Source organism: Xiphias gladius, chromosome 16, assembly GCF_016859285.1.
Source record: "Xiphias gladius isolate SHS-SW01 ecotype Sanya breed wild chromosome 16, ASM1685928v1, whole genome shotgun sequence".
Classification (NCBI taxonomy): Eukaryota; Metazoa; Chordata; class Actinopteri; order Istiophoriformes; family Xiphiidae; genus Xiphias; species Xiphias gladius.
Window position 1 is genome coordinate 20175590 of NC_053415.1, and position 20010 is coordinate 20195599.

Consider the following 20010-nt stretch of genomic DNA (forward strand, 5'->3'; position numbering starts at 1 on the left):
TGGCCCCTCGAAGGGCTTCTGATGCCCAGCGAGAATTAGTGGTGGGAGAAGCTGTTTCTCGCTCTAATAACATATATCTGATTCTAAACATTTAGCTATTCATTAGGGCCAATTGTTTCAGAAGCCAGATTGATGGAACAAATAATTAAGACGCATGTGCAATGATTGTGATTATTGGTGTACACAGTTGTGTGGGTGTGTGCATATATGTGGATGGCAATGGGTACACAAGCCAACATTACTGCGTGTTTGCAATCTTGTGTTTGAACCTTAAAGGTGCTATATGCAGGATTTTGCTATTGCTACATAGCCAATCTTTGCATTACCAGCTGTTTACTTACCAGTCTAGAAGAAACTTTGAGGGTTCAGAATCAAACTTAATTCCTTTACTCACCAAGAGCTGTCTCCAGTGGTGGAAAGCAACACTAAAGTTAACTCTTGTTTCCCTTGTATTTCTATCACTTCTTTTCTTCTACTGAAGTTAGCATGCTAACCAGCCCGCCAATCTCTTCACTTTCCAGTAATAAGTCACTATGGTGTCCAGGCTGCCCTGAAGAAGTAGCACTGCTCAGATAGCGTATCCTAAGCTCTCGTCTTGTCAACGCAATTATGGCTGAAGCTCTTGGCAAGCGGCCATTGTCACCACCACCAGCTGTCAGCAAGAAATCATGTTTGGCAGCAGAGAAAACGTACATATAACACCTTTAAAAACATTTTAGTGAGCATGTAGAGGTGGGAGATGTGATGATTAGCATGTCAAGCATTAGTCAGGTAAAAAGCTTACATTATTAGGTTATTATGGTGGAACAACTTCATGATCATTTTTGCCTTCATTTCTTTTCATTATATAGTTGCTCAGTACATGTTGCTTTAAAAATTAAATGCTTCTAAAAATGAAATAGCCATGAAAAACAGTTATTCGTATGTTTTTTTTTTTCTGGACTTGTATTAAGCATCAACTGAGGAGTGAGGATACACACTGCAGATTGTTTTAACACTTTAGATTTAGTCATACGTTAACTAATTGTGTGTCTAAAAGAGCAGAATTGTCTTTAAAGTAGTTTTTGCATCTACAGTATTCATAGTAAGAATAAAGGTAGAGAATTTGGCCTTTAAAAAAATGAACTACAACAACACAGCTACAATATCTTTCTCAAACTAAAATTTTTTTTCCATGACTTAGCTCCAACCTTTACTGACACCCTTACTCATTCACTTTCTGCCCTGCCTAGACATCAACAGTGTGGCTACATTAACATATGAGTGGCTCAGTGTTCGGGTGAGTTTGTTTTCACCAAAGAGTGCCAAAGCATCTCTCATCCACTTCAATGAACAGTTGAAGGGCAAACGGAATTCCCCAAATGAATCGTTTCCAGACTTTCATTCTAGTCTGGAGGATGTGGCCTCTTTCTGCATCTTCATGTGTAATATAAACACTGTAGATATTATGAAGATAAATGCAGCAACAACCCTTAATTATTTGTTGCCCTTACTGTTGATACTGGGTGTACTCATGAGTAATGTATGCATCAAAAACATGTACTTGTGCATTAATGGTACCCCTGACTGAGTTTTGTGTATATCTGTGTTGCGTGCACAAACACATGTATGTGCGCCTCCATGTGCTTATGTATGTAAATGTTTGTGTTAAAAGGAGGAGCGGTTGGCCTGTGCCAACATCCTGGCAGTTGTATACCGAAGCACGGCGTCATCACCATCACTCTGCAGGCACCTTGCTGCGCTACATACCCCGCAGGGCGGTTCTCTACTGCCCTGGCAATGATGAGCGAAAATTGAGGAAACTATCGTCGTTGGATGTCGACTGTGCCGTCTTGGACTGCGAGGATGGTGTAGCCCTCAGCAAAAAGGTACACAAATACACAAATGCACATGTATAAATGATATGCAGCTTTGTTTGAACAGGCCAGCAAGGAGCACACAAATGCACGGACAGCTGTTTGATCCTGAATGATTATAATTCCATCTCCCTCCTTCAGACAGGTGCTTGGTCTTAATCACTACAAGGAAAAGTACCTAAGTGACACGTTTAAAACAAGCACATTTCACCCCATTATGATGGTATAAAGGCAGTGGTTCCCCCCTATCAGAGTCCTTTAAAACAAGGTGACCATGTCCCACTGGGCAAGCAGCGGGAAAGCACCAGATGCAGCAGGTTAAAAGCATTCTCCTTCCGCCCACACGACCTCCCGATTGGTCCTCCTGAACTGCCCATGAAATTGTGATTGGAGAGTAGGATAAAGAAGGGGCCTGGGTAAAAAGTTAACTAACAAAGGTTTTAAGTCATGATAATAAAGATGATTGATATGGCTCGAGGCTGTTCCTGTAGTAGACAAAGACAATAAGATGATGCCCTGTGCGACTGACAGGCTAAAACTGTGACCCCGCGATGGAGTTGGTGGATGTCAGAGCTTCTGTCTTTATTACGTTCTAGAGGGGAAATGTAGAGAGGAATGCAGGACTGAAGGAGCCATTCAAGCTTGAGGAGAAGTCAGACACTGGACTCTTGAGCTGTCAGCATGTGACAGGTTCATGTCTCTATTTTATTTCAACAAAAGTATCCTGCTCCAATCCACCTATTTTGCTCACCAACCCACTCATTTCACATAAAACTAAGACATTATTTCCAAATTTGTCTGAGTTTGCAAAACACAATTGTGAATTTTGAATATGATATAATTCATTTCTCCTATCCTTTTCAAAGGACTTTTCTCTGTTATCAATTAGCTGGCGGATTGTTCCTGAAGAGGATATTATTTGGCCTTGTATGTGCTGTTAAAAGTAAAGGAGAAATTGACATAGGCTACAGGGCAGTTCATGTTCCCTTAACATGCAAAATAATTTCCCTCAGCTGGCTTGCTGCTCCTCCTTCCGCTAGTAGCATTCTGAGTAATCAAATCAAAATACCAGCAATAAATTCTGGGAAATAGTGCTATACCTCAATAGGTTCCTGTATTATAATCCCATCACTTTCTTCCTTTCTGAGCCAGCTACATCAGTACTGCATGGTACAAAGCATGGGATCAGAGCTGATTTCAGCCATTCATTGCCACCATTGAGTCTGACTCAGTGTGCAAAAATCATGTTACCTATTATGTGTTTGCTACGTCATACTGTGTAATATAAAAATTAGTTATTTACTCAATAACAAAATGCACCTTTCCTACTGGCAGCCTTTCTTCACTTTCCACACTCTCAGCTTCTTCCTCCACTGTGGCAATTGGAAATCCATGGGGGTTGTTGTGTAGTTATACCTTCCCTTAAGATTTTTTTTTTTTTTTTTTTTTTTTGCTGGATAAACGTGTGTGTGTGTGTGTGTGTGTGTGTGTGTGTGTGTGTGTGTGTGTGTGTGTGTGTGTTGCCAGGAATGCCACTAAGAGATTAGTTCTGGATACTAATTGCTATGTTTGAGCGTAATAATTGTTATATTATTAAATTTTTTTTTTGTCTTATTAGATACATGAGGGATATTTACTAAGTATTTGTGACCCCTCTTTAGGCACTAAACAGTCAAATTGTATTTGGCCATATTTATTATAAGGCAATTTTGAGGAAATATTGTGTATTGCAATATGTACTTTAAGGTGTTCCTGTTAAGAGATACAAAATATGGAGTGAGGGAATAGAAATGTATATAAATAGCTGCTGCACTTTATTTTTCATTGTTGAGTAAATAAAGATCCAAAATTGTAATATCTGGATGAAGAGGGTGTAAAGGCTTGTCTAGAGGCATATCAGCTGCGTATTTGCCTTGTCCATCTCAGGCAAGTCTGACACAAGCCTCTATCTGAATTAATACAGCTGTCTAAAAAGGCTGCATAATGGCTTGTTTCGCACTTCATGCACGTTACTTCGACCCAAAGCATATTTTCAAGCTTAGTTTATTTTCTTCACTTTTGCGCGAATAAATACAGTGAATATGTATTGGGCTCTTAGCGCTGCCGAAGTGCGAATGACATACACAACAGCATTGTGCCTGAACGCATCCTGGATATACTGGTGGCAAACTGAAGCTGCTGCTCCTGTGCTACAAACAAGCAACTTTCACTACAGAAAATTGAATTGTCTTATATTAGAGCCACTACGGTATTCTTTCTCTCCAAAGTGGTAGAGAGCTCTTAACATAACACAAAAATGCTTATGCGCTGCACCTAAGTCTTATAATGGTAGGGAAAACCCTCCTTAATGTAAATAGGTAAAACCATCTGCCAGATGAATGTAATGTAATATAAAGTAAAGATCCTCAATCATTATGCTGATTAAGATCTGTTCTGGGATCAGCTGAATTGTAAGTAGTACAAAATATCAAATTTATTATTACATCAAGCCAAATGAAGACAGAGAAACTACTCTGTACAGGTAAATCATTCCAATCTGAAGGAGCCCTGAACATAAAAGCTTTTTTTTTCTTTTTTTTTTTTTTTCTACCAATTTCCCTAGAGACAAAGGGGACCATAAAGAGGAGCTATTCAGAGTATTGTTAGTGAGTAATTTAAGTATAATGAAATTAAACATGAAATATAACATGAAATTGTCATCTTGTATCAAGAGGGAGATCCAGCTGAGTATATAAAGCATTGTACAATGGTGCATAAACAAAAACAACATCCCAATACAAATCTGCAGAGCCTATTATATATGAGAGGAAGACGATTGGTTTTATGGAATGTAATGGACTGTGCTGACATAGTTTATCAATGTCAGCACAGTCCAGCATCGGTAAAATAAGTTGTGAAGCAAGTATCTGTCTGACATAAAATGTAAAGCTATGTCTGGAACAATACAGGAAACCATTACCAAAATTTACTTTCTTTATAATGTATAAGTGTGGTTTAATTGTCAGCTCCGAGTCACAATCCATACACGCAAATATTTAATTTTATCAACTTCATGGAGGTATATATCATAGTTACAAGCTAAACCCAGAAAGTTTGATTTGGAGTTGATGTTCTGTCTTGTACCATTCTATAACATTTCGTTTTACTGAACCAGGTGTGTAGAATTTCAACGTCAGATTGCAAAGCCTCATGTATTTGTGATGAAGAATATTTAAATGTATATAATAGTATCATCTGCATATAATTGAAGTTGATAGTCAGTAAAAACACCTGGTAGATCATGAATCAAAACAGAAGAGAGAAATGGTCCCAAACTAGAACCTTGAGGCAGACATTTTTGCCGAGGTAGGAAATCTGATTTACGGCAACATATTGCTTTTCATTATGAAGATACAAGTTAAACCACAGCAATGCATGTTGTAAAAGGCTAAGGCATGGTGCTTATCCAAAAGGAGATAGTAGTCCACATGGTCAAAAGCTTTAGTGAGATCAGTAAAAATGGCTCCTGTGAGATTACCACTATCAGATGCAGAGAAAACATCATTAGTGAATTTGAAGACAGTGGTATTTGTGGAAAACATTTGCTCCCACATTTTAGTGTGCTTGCACTGCAAAGTCCTACAGTGTATACAGTAGCTGCGATTATATTAACCATGACAACCACACAGTCGGCACTGTGTGTTTGCCAAGATATGCCAGACCTCAACAATGGACTCTTAATTCAAGCCTGATGCTTTCTAGGGAGAGAAAATGGGAGCAAAGCAGAGACAGCTTTCTAAATGCCATCCTGAACCACTGTTTTGGTGAAGGCAACAATGGGTTACGTGAAACACGAGGTTAGTTACTGGGTATGCATAGATAGGCCTTAAATAGGGCTACTGCGCAAAACTACCCTCTTGTTATGTGTTCATTAATGTATTCTTTTCATTATCTTTCACCTTCACCTTAAAACAGGGAAGGATATTCATGACAAAAAGGTACGCGATGAAGGTCAGTCCACCCCCACCTCTTGAAAATTGAAATCCGGGAGTGCCCGCTTTAATTGCCTCCCGCTTTGACTCCAAAAATGTCTATGCTCCGTCTTGGCAGTAATGCTGACTGCTTAAGAGGCAGGGAGATGAGAAAGGGAGTAAAGGGTAGGAGCCACCCAGAGCTTGCTAACTGTCACCACGGACCCAGAGGGGAGAGGAGGAGGAGGAGGGGGAGGAGAGAGGGGAGGGAAGACAAGGCTGACTGCTCTAACACTCTTACACATATCATCATATCTGTATGATCAGTGGGGTGGAGGAAAAGGGAGGGCAGGTTGAAACCCTGGAGCGGAACTGACGGCTACACCTGTCCTCTCTCCTCCTCTCTCCCTTGCCGTCATGTTCTTTTCATTGTCCCTCTCTCTTGCTCGTATCCCCTCTCCAGGGTCCTCAGGGTTAAGATTGTTTATCTCTCTCTCTCTCATGTTCTCTCTCTGTCTCTTAGTGCCCTATGGTCCAGTATTCCTCCTAGTGTTTCTGTCTCTCCCTCTCTTTTCCCCACATGGGTCCCTCCATCCTCCCTGACTCCCCCTTGCCTCCCTGCTGTAGAGATTCTCTCCTAATCCCTGGAAGTTTGGAACTAATGAACTAACTGCTGAGCCACTGCCACGGAGCTTGGTCCCAAACTATACTGTACTTCACACTCGATTTCCTCTCCAGATGGCATGGTGGCGCGGCCGACACGGCGGGGAGCACCTCTTGCACACCAGCACGCGCCTGCAAATGCACACAGGCACGTAAGACATACGGGACACAAACATGCACACAGGCTTGGACAAACATTCACACACAAACACAAACATACGCACATGTTCATGCAAGCGCATACACAACCTGTTACAGATGACAACCCATTGTACATCACTCAAGTATGACACACAGTGCCCTGGGTTCACTGTCAGTACACTATGGAACCAGGACCACTTGTTAGTGCTTAAAATAAGTTAATCCACTATTGTTCATCTGAAGGTATAAACCGTCTAAAATAACCTCTGTTGATACTGATCAACACCCTCGGCAGCTTTTATTGGGCCCATGTACAAGGCAGAAACCAGTTACTCCTGGATTTTTACAGTTTTATGAGTTACGTGGGTGTGTTTACAACCAACGAACATAATTGATTTTGCGATGTTTTACTGATGCAATTTGTTGAAAATTACTTTTTTTGATGCTTTGATTTAGCAAAATTACAGAAATAAGAGGAGATATTGGAGACTGATTTGTGGAAATTTCACTTGTAATTTCTTTATGTACTGCAACAATATGTATACTGAAGCTACTGAATTTACTGATTACAAAAATACAAATTAATATCCACATTCTACAGAAATGGGCAAAATAAGACCATAGAACACAGCAAATATAAAATAATCAAATACAGTAACACAAACTTCAGCCTGAAAAATTAGCAGAAAGCTGAATCAACACGCTGTTGTCAGAATTTAGGCAAACCTTACAAACTTCACAAAGGTAGTATTTATTGTAGGGATATTGCATTAGGGTGGATTATAAGGTACAGGTACCATGCATCTCATTTAGTGCATCTCACGGTAACAGAAACTCAGACTTGAAAAACGGATCTGGACTTGTATATCTACTAGTGGCTAATTCATATAGTAAACTGTTAACCTTGACCTTTTTTTAAATCCTTTTCATGTAATTGTGCGCTGATAAAAATGTCTTCCTTTTTTCTAAATCCACCCTTTTTTTTGTTGTTCTCCCTCGGTAACACCATTAACCACTAGTCCAGAGATATACCTTTTATGGTTGCAGTGAGAGCAGCTGAGGGAAGAATAGAGGACACATTTTAGAGTGGATGACATTATTATGGTCAATTACCTTTTATTTGGATGTAGCGCAGTCAATATATGAGCTATGGTCTCTGCATGAACTGTGTCTGACACCAGAGATCTTCAACTTAACATAAATTATGCAGCCAACTGTCAACTGATACATGACCTCAGTTCAATGCTCACTGTGTTATTTCAGAGGACACTGAAAGATCTGCTCACCATTTAAGTGGATTCAAATGACTAAGCTCTTGACAGAATGAACTCCTGGGAAATAATTTTAACCCGTTGAATTATGAATACTGAAAATTAGTATTTAGTGTGTGTCAGCAGTATGTGTGTATTTACATTTCTGTGTATATATGTGCGTGTGTGTGTGTGTGTGAGATTGCTCAACACCTCAGAGGACCCAGGAGACTTGAAAGAAACTCCCAGTCAGGCTGCCAAGACTCACAAATGGGATGAGAGCCGCTCAGCCAGAAAATAGACCCTGTTCCAGGCAGATCAGAAAGACCTTCCATTCCAAACTCTACTCTCTCTCCTAGTGGATGTGTGTGTTTGTATGTGTTAAAGCAAGACTACGTAACTTTTGCTGAACAGTGGCAGCAGCGCCACTGCAGCCATAAGTAGTAATTACAGGACCCTGTCGCATTAAATTCTGTTGGGCTTCAAGCCCAAGTGGTTCAGGGTACTGGAAGCAGCGCATAGTGACATAGTGCTGGAAAGCGTTACGCACCTCTCGTGAGAGTGTGTACCTGCTCAGTTCAAGCTACATAGCGCAAGAACAGGTGTTTGGGTTGCGGAGTGGGAATGAAAGAGGGGCCATTCTCCCTATTACAAGTCAGTGTACCATCAAAATGATTTTTGAAGCTTTTTTTGGGGTCAAATACTTGCATTAAGTGCCATATGTCAGGTATCGATTGGAGTCCTTTGGGAGGATACACATGCGAACGAAAGGTCAGGGTGCACAGTAGAGTGATGACAGTGCTTCGATTAGCATTCATTGGTTAGGAATGGATGTCTTGTCCGGTGTTGGAGCACAAAGAGACTGGAGGGATTTTAAGGAGTGAAAGTTTTAAAAATTATTTCTGTGTCTTTTTCGATTCAATATAAATTTGTAAATTTCACAGAATATATTTCAGCTTTCTCAGGTCTGTCGAATGTCTTTCGAAACGCACACTCATGCAGCAGCTCCAGATACCGTGGGTTAAGGGTAAAGATTGAGGCCGAGTGAGAGATCAGAAAATGCTGAGACATAGAGAACAGAAAGGTACTCTCTCCATCTCTCATTATCCTGTTACACCCTTGTGTTTTCACTGGCAGAGCCACAGCCCGCACTGCTCTGTGCTACGTGGGCTGCGCAACGCACCCTACACTTGGAGAGTAACCCCAGTAAGAGGAGTGATGATGGAGAAGGGAACCGGGAGAGGAAAACATGAAAGAATGGGTGGAGGTGGAGAGGAATGGAGCAGATGTGGTGCATGAGAGGGGAAAAAATGAGCAAAGCTATATCTCTTATTCAGCAAGAAATGTATTCAATTTTAATTTTCTGTCTAAATGGCAGGGCATGCTAAGGTAATCACTCTCCAGCTAGCTATCCGAAACCATTTTCAAATTATTTACTACTAAAACAATGATAACAAAACATATGGAGGAGAAGAGGAACATTAAGTTTGGTTTTGTAAATCATATCAAAACATTAATAAAAAGTAACATACACTTGTTTAAATACATTATTCTAAGTAACAAATGTAAATAAAATTGTAAGTATTTTTTTTTTCTTGTTGTTTGTTTGTTTGTTTTGTTTGTTTGTTTTTTTTAACCAAAAAAAAGTACCACATTTAGCATTGATTGCAACAGTGTGCGCATGCCTCCAGTCAAAGCTCTGCGCAGTCCGGTTCTCCATCACCCCAATGCGTTGCAATGGTGGCTGCACTTTTTTACACCAGGCCTCAAGACACATGTTTGCAGTTTACTTGTTTTACTGTCACACCTTCTTCACCTTATTAGCACCTTGGTCACATGAACTGATCATGACACCAGTCTGAGTCAGTTCCAGGCAACTGGGAAAGAAATCCATCCTCACAAGGATCTGCCAAGACTCATTTTTCCCCACATTGCACAGCTTCAGTTTCATTTGAACTACGTCAAGAACATTATAGCAGAATACAAGGTTACAACGGCATTCTTGAGGTCATGAATACTTCTTTGCACATGTTAATTGGACTAATTTGTGCATTATTGTGCAATACCAAAAAAAACCCAACTGTTTTTAATTGTGTCTACTTAAACCCAGCAAAACACATGTTTTGCTCCTTTGTGATGCAGCAGCCACTGCTATATGGTAGGACAATAATTAAACATTACTGTTAAATGACTGTGGAATAGTATAGCAATGATACGATCATACTGTGTATTCGTTTAACAAAATTTTTTGGTCTTAATGTATGATTTTCAGCTAACTATATTGAAAAACTGAAAAAAGTTATTGAGGCTTTTTGTTTTACACGTGTACAGTCTTTCTGATGTAATGCATACAAGTGAAACGCAGATTTTCCACTGAACATCAGTTTTAACCACTAGAAAGGGCCATGATCGGCAGATCGCTTCTGCGGTAATAAAGCCTAATGTGAGTCACTTGCATACCTTAATAATAATCACAGTCTTAAAATCAAGCACAAATTTAGGAAACTAATAGAGAGATGTCAAGTTAAGCGTAACTGGTCCTGTGTTAGTGAGTCCTAGTTAGTGTTGTTGTGAGTAGTCTGGATGCAGCATTTTGGGCAAATGGTAAACTGGACAGACTTTGTTGGTGGAGAGAGCTTAGAATGACACATACATTGTTAAAAATGAGACATAAACTGGTAGGAAAAAAAAAAACTCAAATAATTTTAATTATGCAGAGAATAGATGCTATGTATTGTAAAGAATCTGAATGTTGAGCCTTACCCCCTCCATTTTCCCTACAAAATGGATACAAAGCCTTGGGAATTTATTTCCCGGAAACATTGCAATGCAGCTTGTAATGAACTGTAACTAAAGAGCTCTAATTAGATCTTTTCATGGCTAATTAAAGTGTACAAGTAGTGTGTAATAACTAGCTGTTTTTCCAGCTCAGGCTCTCAGTTTTGACCAACTATGACAAGCAGAGTTTACGATTTACAAATTTGTCTTTCTCTATCCTGCTAGTTATGTCTTGTTGTCTGCCCTGACAGGTTAGCGGATAACACAGTGTGCTTCCATCTGACAGAGTGAATTCCTGAATCTCCTTCTGCTACATCTCTGTTATCAACATAGCCTGAATTAGTCAGTCATCTCACTCCAGCTTTCTGGAGTGCAGGATGTCACTTGTCAAAACCCATCCACGATGACTTGAAGCTTGCTCACACACACACACACACACACACACACACACACACACACACACACACACACACAAACACAAACAAGCACACGCACACATCCTGACAAAGACAGATGAACAAATGTGTACACAGTCACACCTCAGGCAGGCAGTCTTCACCTGCAATAGTCTGCAGCTCATTTTAAATGGCATCGCAAGTTGCACAGCGGGGTGCAAAATGCCACCTCTCAAAATGTAAAAAAAAAAGGAAGAATAACTGCGCTCATTGTGACTCATGGTCTCCCAGTCTTACTCTAAACCCTATACTTATATATACACTTTCAGAGAATACAGCACTCTGTTGAAAGGCATGTTGTCAGTGGTAAAAGGTGCAATGTACATACAAGTTGCTTTTGAGAATCCAGACACACAAATGTTAGCAGCTTTTTAGAATGATGCTGATTTTTTTTTTTTTTTAATCCTTTAAATTTTCCTACTTTATGCCATTTGCCTTTATTGCAGTTTCCCAGGCTATTGCTACTGTACATATAATTATTTTACTAGAAAAAATTAATCTAGCCCGTCTTATGCCCTTTCTAAAACGTCACGTCACGCACCATTTGTTTGCACTAATTTCTGCCCAGTATATACAGTCATTACCACTGCACTGAGATCTCATTCAAATTAAATGAAGGGACAGAGAGTGTGAGTCTACACCCAGAGTTCTGTCCAGAGGCGATGTTTGAGTCTGATGCTGGAAGGGAAGGTGGTCCCACTGTGGCCTGTACACACATCAGTTTGGATGCTCCAGTGTGATGTGGTGTCTACAAGGCAGTACCCATGCTGGGTAACGTATACACAGCGCTCTGTAGGATCCGGCACGTCAAGTCTCCGGCTGTGTGTTAAGGAGCTGCCCTCACTCTCCTGGAAGGTCAGCCTCTCTGCACTTGAAAAGCTTCATGTGTGCATCTGTGCATTCAACGGCCCTGCCTGCCTGGCCGACTGCTCGCCCACCTGCCTGCCTGTGTGTCAGCTTCTAATGATGAGGATGATGCAGGGAATCAAAGAGGAGATGGAGCTGACGTTGGGGTGAGCTCTCCATGGGACACCAGGTGATTGGGGAGGGAGCTTTGAAGAAACTTGTTGGATGGCTGTCCATTAATGTAAAATATCTCCTTTTTTTAAAGGGCTTTATTCAAGCTCGGAGTAGCGGAGCCCATAGGGTTCAAGGCATCTGGCAGAATAATCTCGCTCTCCCTTTAGAGAGAGAGACTTTCATGAGAGGACGGTGCACAATGACCTGGCCATCTCCGTAGCCATTCCTGGTGTCGTGGTTTCTGAAACACCACCTCAAAAGGAGAAAAGTGCAGGAGACAATCCTTGCAATGAGCGGTGGCTGGTTACATTAAAAGAATTTTATACATGCAGGCCAATATATCAGGCTGAGGTTAGAGCCGGCGACTTGGCCCACTCCAGTCTACTTGATCTATGGATGTTATAAACCATGCTTTTTGATCATTTGGATCACTGTTTATTTAGTTTGGTCAGGGATCAATGTGACTCCTGGCACATGAAGCAGCCAGCAGTTCTCACATATCAATTTTCTCCAGTCACCATGAACTGCAGAGGGACAGACAGAACTTTATCCACCAAGTAGCAGGTTTATGAATAGTGAATTATGGCTGCGTAAATCGCTCCATCCGTTTTAAGTTACCAAGATACAGTTACTGGTCGATCTTGGCTTATGAGAGCGACAGTAATGGAGAGCAACAGAGAGGTTACAGGAAAATTTGAGTAAGAATCAAAGATCACAGTGAACTCATCATATGATGTGACAGACTCTCTTGTCTCATTCAGTGAGGGAAAAGGGAGACAGAGATGACAAGCAGCAGTCCAGCCTGCTCATGACCCCTATTAAATCCGAGCAAATCTTTGATATGTACTTTGATACCATATTTTATTGTTACTGAAGGGGTGTTCATAATATCAAGTACAGTTCTGCATTCCAGGAGATCAGAGCGGGGGCTGTTTTGTCTCAGAAGCTGTCCCGTGACCCTTAGGGGTCCCCATAAGATCTAATACAACTGAGCCTAGGTCAACTCTAGTCCACTTTAGTTTTTACAAGAGGTTGTGATGTATGGGCTCTCCATGTTATATCTGTCTACAGTTTCTCTCTCATGCGCGCACACATTAACCCGGTGATGGGTCTACTAATGATCAGTTAGTTTGGATATTCCACTCAGATGTTGTTAGGCAACAAATGCAATGCATTTGCGTCATCAAGTTCCCATCTAGCATGACGTTCCATCGAATAGCATGATGCCACATTTGCCACCATCCATTGGTGCAGTATTTTAATTATCCACATTTCATTTTTTTGTTTTTAAGAGAATTTTCAGTAGCATAAATGGGATCAGGAGAAAAAGGATCCCAATCCGAGCATCTCAAAACACACATACGAGCACTCAAAGGCTCCAGCCTCTGAACTGACCTGACAACGCCTAAGCTACCATTTCCTCATGCCACTTAACTCAGACCACATTTCTTCCAGAGAGCCTCTCTCCTCTCACCAGCTCGACTTCTCTCCATCCCTGTAGCTCAGCATCTGGTTTGAATATAGGGACGTGTGCTACTGTGTTACTGATAGAAGTTGGAGCTGTAGGCTTCTCTTTGATTTTTTTTTTTTTTTTTTTTGCATCCTCCTCATCTCTCTTCCTGCTCAGCTCATACAATGCTTGCGTTGAGAGAACAAAGTTGAGTGAGCAGCCACTGTTTTGTTGATTTGTGGCATATTGTGTATAGATTGACTGCAGTCAAGGGAGGATGTAGATGTGTGCTGACTTATTTTGTGCCTTTTTAATATGTTAATGTTTCATCTCGATGTCATTTATTCCAGATTGATGTATGCTCTGTCAATTTCCCACTTTTATCACATAGTGTTTGTGTCTGTTGTGCAGGGATTATTTTCTATGATCATGCTTCATGGCTAATGTCACTTATGTAGGGATACTTCCTTGAAGGAAATTTTATTCTTCACCAGTTTTACAATTATTTTACAGTGAATGAAAGTGGTTTGCATCCATGCATTTTTTTTGTTAAATGTTGAACAGATGTAACACAAAACATCAGCAGTTTTCAGCCTCTTATGATAGTTTTTTCTTTATTAAGCATTTTATGTAGTATATTTGTACTTAAGTCATCAAATGCTCTCACAGTAACTACACTTGCTTTAAAAATGTACAGTTTTGAATCTTACAACTTCACACAGTTTGAATGAATGATCATCTTTTTTAGTTACTCCAAACTGCAATCTGACTAAATTCGTCACATTAAATAATCAGGATTTTGGTCTATTTTCTATGCTTCTCTGTTGCAGACAGAGGCCAGAGAGACCATTTCCAGGATGTTAGTAGAACTGGATCTGGGCCGGACAGAGAAGTGCGTGAGGGTGAACTCGGTGTCCAGTGGCTTAGCTGACGCTGACCTGCAGGTCATCCTGCAGGCTGAGGTTCTCCCTCCTGCCATCATGTTACCCAAAGTGGAAGACACACAGGAGGTGCAATGGGTAAGGTACAAATCTTGACTAAGACAGAGTAGGCTGAATGGAGTAATTTAAAAAAGGCCTTTTTCAGAACCACATGTAACAGAAAAAACACACCAAAAAAAAACAAAAAACAAAAAAAAACAATGTTGGAATACATGCAAAAACTAAACTAAAAATACTAAAAATACCCCCCAAAATTTCTTCACCTTTGGATGTCTTTTAAGAAAAACAGTGTTGGTCTTATGCAAACTCATGAAGAAAGAGGAAACCACGGGAATCTTCAAAGTAATCATAACAAACTTTTCCATTTCCCAGTAAAAGTGGGAATCGATCCCTGTGGCAGGACTCAGGGACAGACAGAGTGTTTTTCTTGGCTTCAGCTCAAGAAATGGATGACATTTCTTCGGATTAGCTTCAGAAGCCTGATAGCTCTCTGTAATAACAAAAAGGTGCCTTCTGCCACTGCCGAACTTACTGGAGACTGCCTTGAATGGTGTCATATTGTGGCTAAGCATTTATTTTATCAAAGTTGAAGTACTCAGACAGACAGGGATATTGAATAATAATAATATGCCACAAACATGAATTACATTACATTTTTTATACTGAAAATGTATTTATACTGTCCACACATTTTCAAAGTCGAAAGAGTATCTTCCCAGTTATTGAGCTACTAGTGTATGAGCAAGATCACATAGATGTATCACAAACTGATAGACCAGATTTGATGCCAGATATTTTATATTATTTATATATTTTTTAAGTTTTTGCACTCTTGCATTTGTTATTGGTAAGTGCATACTTAAAATAACTGTTAAATAAATATGTTTGAAATCATAGCTCATTAATATTCTTCCCATTTTTTTGTTGTTACAAATTACTGTTTGTCATTTGTTCATACTAACTGGGCCTGTGCCCTATTTAGGAGGTGTTTGTCTAGGCTTGGCCATCCCTCTGGCTTTCTATAAAGGGGCGCTGTACGGATGTCAGGTCCTGAAAGGTCAGGAGACAGTGACATCATTAATGCAGGCCGTTCTGATCAACTCCATATGGTTCACTTACCAGGAGGAACCAGGTCGCTGCGTGCCTCCCTCACTTTGTGTCTGAATGCAGTTTCTGCTGATTAAGCAAGAGGAGAAATTAGGATTTATTTGGTCAGAGAGAGAGAGAGAGAGCGCAAGAGAAGTGATCAGTGGTGGTGGAAGAGTCGCATACACAAACACACACATGGTGGTCTTTTCCATAGTTATGAGGACACTCATCGACATAATGCATTCCCCATTCCCTGGCCGAAATGTCCCCACAACAATGGTTTCAAACCAAAATTTGACCACAGACATACGTATGCAAGCACACACAGACACACAGACACACACACACACAGACACACACAGACACACACACACACACACAGACAGACACACACATATCTACACACATATATACATACATACATACATACATACATACATACATACATACATACATCATATATAATATGCACTCAAACATGGTCTTGGGCAGGAGCAGGAAGTTTTGAACTAGTGGTTTTAATTAGAACGCGTCTATTTCCTGCTGCCCTTTCTTTCTTCCAAGTAGCTGTAATTGCTGACAGGTGTTCTCTAATTCTTTCTCTGAGCTCAGCCGTTTCTCCTTTTACTACTTTTCCTCACTTAAGAGGCAATTTCGTTCTGCATGAAATATTTTTTAAACCATCTACTTTTATTATTTTTGTTGTTGTTATGCTGAAAAATCACAGCGACCACGTTGAGAGCTCTAACGTGGATAATTGCTTGGCTTACTTTTTTTTTTTTTTTTTTTCTAATAACAATGCTTTGCGGCGAGCAACACTTTGTGTTTATTGTAAGTTCCTTTTAAGTCAACCCTTCATATTGGTACTTTTCCCCTCAGGAGAAATGCCTGTAAGTGCACTGTAAATCTGTTTTCACATCTGATTTATAGTGTGTTTGGCAGTGTGTTACTGCATTAGCAGGTGCACGTGTGCTCCTGAAACAAAGTCAAGTTTGCAGCTCTGGACGGGACCTTGTTTCTGTCATGTATGCGCATTTAATCTTATCTTTGTCCCTCCCAGCTTTTTGCTGTGTCTGAACATGCTTTTCTGTGTGTCTGTGTGTGTATTCATATGTCAGTGTTGTTAAGCATGAGTCTGATTTTTTTTTTTTTTTTTTTTTTTTCTCTCCACTCTTGTAAGGCACTGCAGTAAATCCCTCACTTGTTTATTTTTCTCCCTTTTTATTGATATTAGCACAGGAACCTCCAGACTGATTTGTCGCTAAAAGATGGACTTGCTTGTTTCCCTTTGTGTGGAAATCTTTAGCTCTGCCTTTCTCTTCTCCCCCAGCCCTTGTGTGACTGACAGGCCTTATTGGGCTATAACAGGCGTAACTCCCTCCTTTGTCTGAGGACAATTCTCACCCAGATTCGGAGCCATGTGCATTCTTTGCCCACCACACTATTTGGTGTGCACTGGGACCAAAAGAATCGCACCCTGTCCTGCTCCTCCTCCTCTACTCCTCCTCCTGTCCCCTCCCCTCATCCCTTTCTCCGCTTCCCCTCTGTGAAATGAACACTTCAGCAGGCCGGAAACATTTAATCTGGCCCCCTTTTGAAGAAAATTAATTGAAACTTGTCCCACTATAGCCTCCTTTCTTTAGCTCCATCTCTCCCTCCTTCTCTTTTCATGATTGGGTGGTGAAATTGTCAGAGGGCTTGTTTGTAGCGTGGCTTTGAATGGCAAGAAGAGGTGTTGTTTCTTCTTTTTTCTTTCCTTTTCTTTTTTCGATTCAGTAGTGAATAACATCTTAAAGGGTCCTAGTTTTGAGAGCCATTGACGGCTAATGGTTGCTGTATGCACCAGAGGAACAGTGAACAAGGACTATAGTACCTCTTATGCAGTGTAAATCAGGCCCTCAAAGTTTATAATAGCTGAAGAGGAGAATACAGCAGAAGGACAGAAACATGTAATCAAAGAGCTTTGGAGGCTTTTTAGCCAGTGGTGCCTCATTGAGCTGTCATTTGTTTTCCTTCAGCAGAATCTGAATAGCCCACTCGGCTCGCCGCAGCCTTGTTAAGGTTTGCGTGGCACAGTGTAGTGGTGGTAATCTCTGTGTGTAATATCAGCTACGTTCCCCCCCGCAACGGGCCATATCTACCTAGTTTCCTCTGTCACAGAAATAGGTTTATCTACACCCTCTTTTCACACTCCTTCTTGGACCCCCCCCTCCCCTTCCTGTGTTTGCAAAGGAGGGGGGATATTATGCTAAGCCCCCAGCGTTAGTTTTTATGTTGCCATAGCAGCCTTGCTCCCACAGGGTTGTGACCTCAGATGATTACAGTACAAAGCCTATTGGGTCTTGAAAACCTCTTTGAAGATGAAAAGTCTTTGATGGTTTGTATTTATGCAAATCTCTCAGATATGATTTATCCAACTGAGATTGAATGGAGAGATGATTAAAATTGCCCCTATTTTTTGAAATCCTTCAATGAAGGCCCACTCTTTCAGTTTTGAGAACAAGAGTGGTGAGTGTGAGCACGGGGGTTATTTTGCTCTTCATTTAGAGAAATAGCAGTGCTGTACCTGAGGTTATTTATATCTGTCTTTTTCCTGGTGTGTCAAAGAGGGAGCGAGAAAAAGGAAAGGAAGGGGGGACATGGAGTTAGACATTTCTACTCTGAGCTTTTTTTAACTCCTTTTTTTTTTTTTTTTTTTGGACTGCCTTTGAAAGGAAATATCTGACGAATGGGGCTTTTGTGTGTTTCCAGATGATAGATTTAGGAATTTGGGCTACCCCACTGGCAGTCCAGGGCTAGCTGTGAACTGGTCTGTTGGAAAAAATTGGAATGCTTTGGTCTTCAAAGAATTAAACTTGGTTTTAATGCCCTGCTTAGGTGAGCTTGCATATTAGCAGGAGTCATGCAGAATAAAGGCCACAGCACAAGTGTCACATCACACTGATTGTTGCTCCAGTCTCCCTGTTCTCTACCAGGGAAGGGGGACGCAAAACAGAATAATGTAGGAGTAAAACACACTCGCAGACATCCCAAATCTTGTTTCTTCTCCCCTTTTCATTTTTTTCATTTTTTTTTCGTTTTTTTTTTTTTTTGTTTCTTCTTTGAGTTGCCGTGTTTATGCATGTGCTCATGTATGCATATACATGTGTGCACGCTCTCTCGGGGGAGCACATGCTGTAGTTGTGCAGAGCCTCTGAAAGAAGGTAGAGCAGAAGACTTCAGACGATGGAGGAACCCTGGTGATAATGTAAAATATTTCATTTCACTCGCTTTTGTTGCTGCTCTCCTGTGCTCACTTTTTCCTGCTATTTGAACCTTCATAGATGTGTCTCTGAATAAGGACTGTAGTGGGAACAGTGTAGGTAATAAAGGTGTCAAGATTTGTATCAAAAGTAAGTTTTTGAACAATAAGATTTCTTCTTTTCTTCTCTGTCTTACCCCACAGTGGATTTTGAAAGATGTGTCATATCATTTACCATTGTTACTGCCGAGCATTTTTTGTTCTTCTTCTTTACCACTACAGAAAAAGCAGGAACTTGAACAGAAATACAGTCTTCCAAAACATATTTTCTTGAAGAGCATTATCAACAGTACCACAAATGGATTCAAGCTGATCTTAAGTCTGAAAAGCTATTTTCATAACAGCAAATGCCACAGAGAATATATGTGCTCAAGTAATGCACAAACACGTGATGAATGTGATGACTGATTGTACAAAGTAGTAAGAACAAATTAATTCATTGTGATTATTTGGAGGTTTATTGTTTTCTATTCACAGAAACAGTGGGTGATGTTAATGAGCTGTGCATGAGATTGTCCTTGTGTGTTAAGTTTGTTGACAGGTTTCAGCACAACTTGAAAGGAAAGGCACTGACAGAACCCATTCGCCTGGTCACCTTTGTGGAAACCGCTGTGGGCCTGCTCAATTTTAAGGTAAATTACAAACAAACCCCCCAAAAACTGCCTGCGTAAGACATTTTGTCGTTTTCTCCATTGTTCACTTTAGATTAAAGACTGCATCAGCGAGCGGAGCGCTCCACGTGTCCAAAATGAAAGGGATTCAAAGCTTTCGGACAGTCTCTCAAAATGAGCCTTTTGAGCCTTTTTTTGTTTCCTCTCTCTCTCCCTCCTTCTGTCTGTGTGTGTCTCTCTCTATCCCTTTCCGGACATGCTGACATTTTTTAATTAGAACTGTTTTAATATCATCATAGCGGAACAGTTCTTAATGATATTTTGGCAAGCATCAAATCAGTTCCTGTTATAGTGCAGCACGACCTTCAGCTACATGGGGAAAAGGGCATGGTTTTGGGCATTTGGGGAGAAACAAGCTGTCCTTCCTTCTTTTGATTTGTCTTTTAGTTCCCCACTCTAATGCTGTGGCCGTAATTGTGGTTGTGAGTGTGTGCCTGTGTGTTTT

General features: G+C 40.6%; 1 protein-coding gene across 1 annotated transcript in view; it reads left to right on the plus strand.

Annotated features, from left to right (window-relative positions):
* The window catches only part of clybl (citrate lyase beta like), a 61503-nt gene that overhangs the window by 32925 nt on the left and 8568 nt on the right, over positions 1–20010 (plus strand). The window contains exons 2-4 of the mRNA XM_040149269.1: positions 1655–1868; positions 14394–14582; positions 19425–19526. Coding sequence (XP_040005203.1) covers positions 1655–1868; positions 14394–14582; positions 19425–19526 — 505 coding nt within the window. The remainder of the gene's footprint in view (positions 1–1654; positions 1869–14393; positions 14583–19424; positions 19527–20010) is intronic.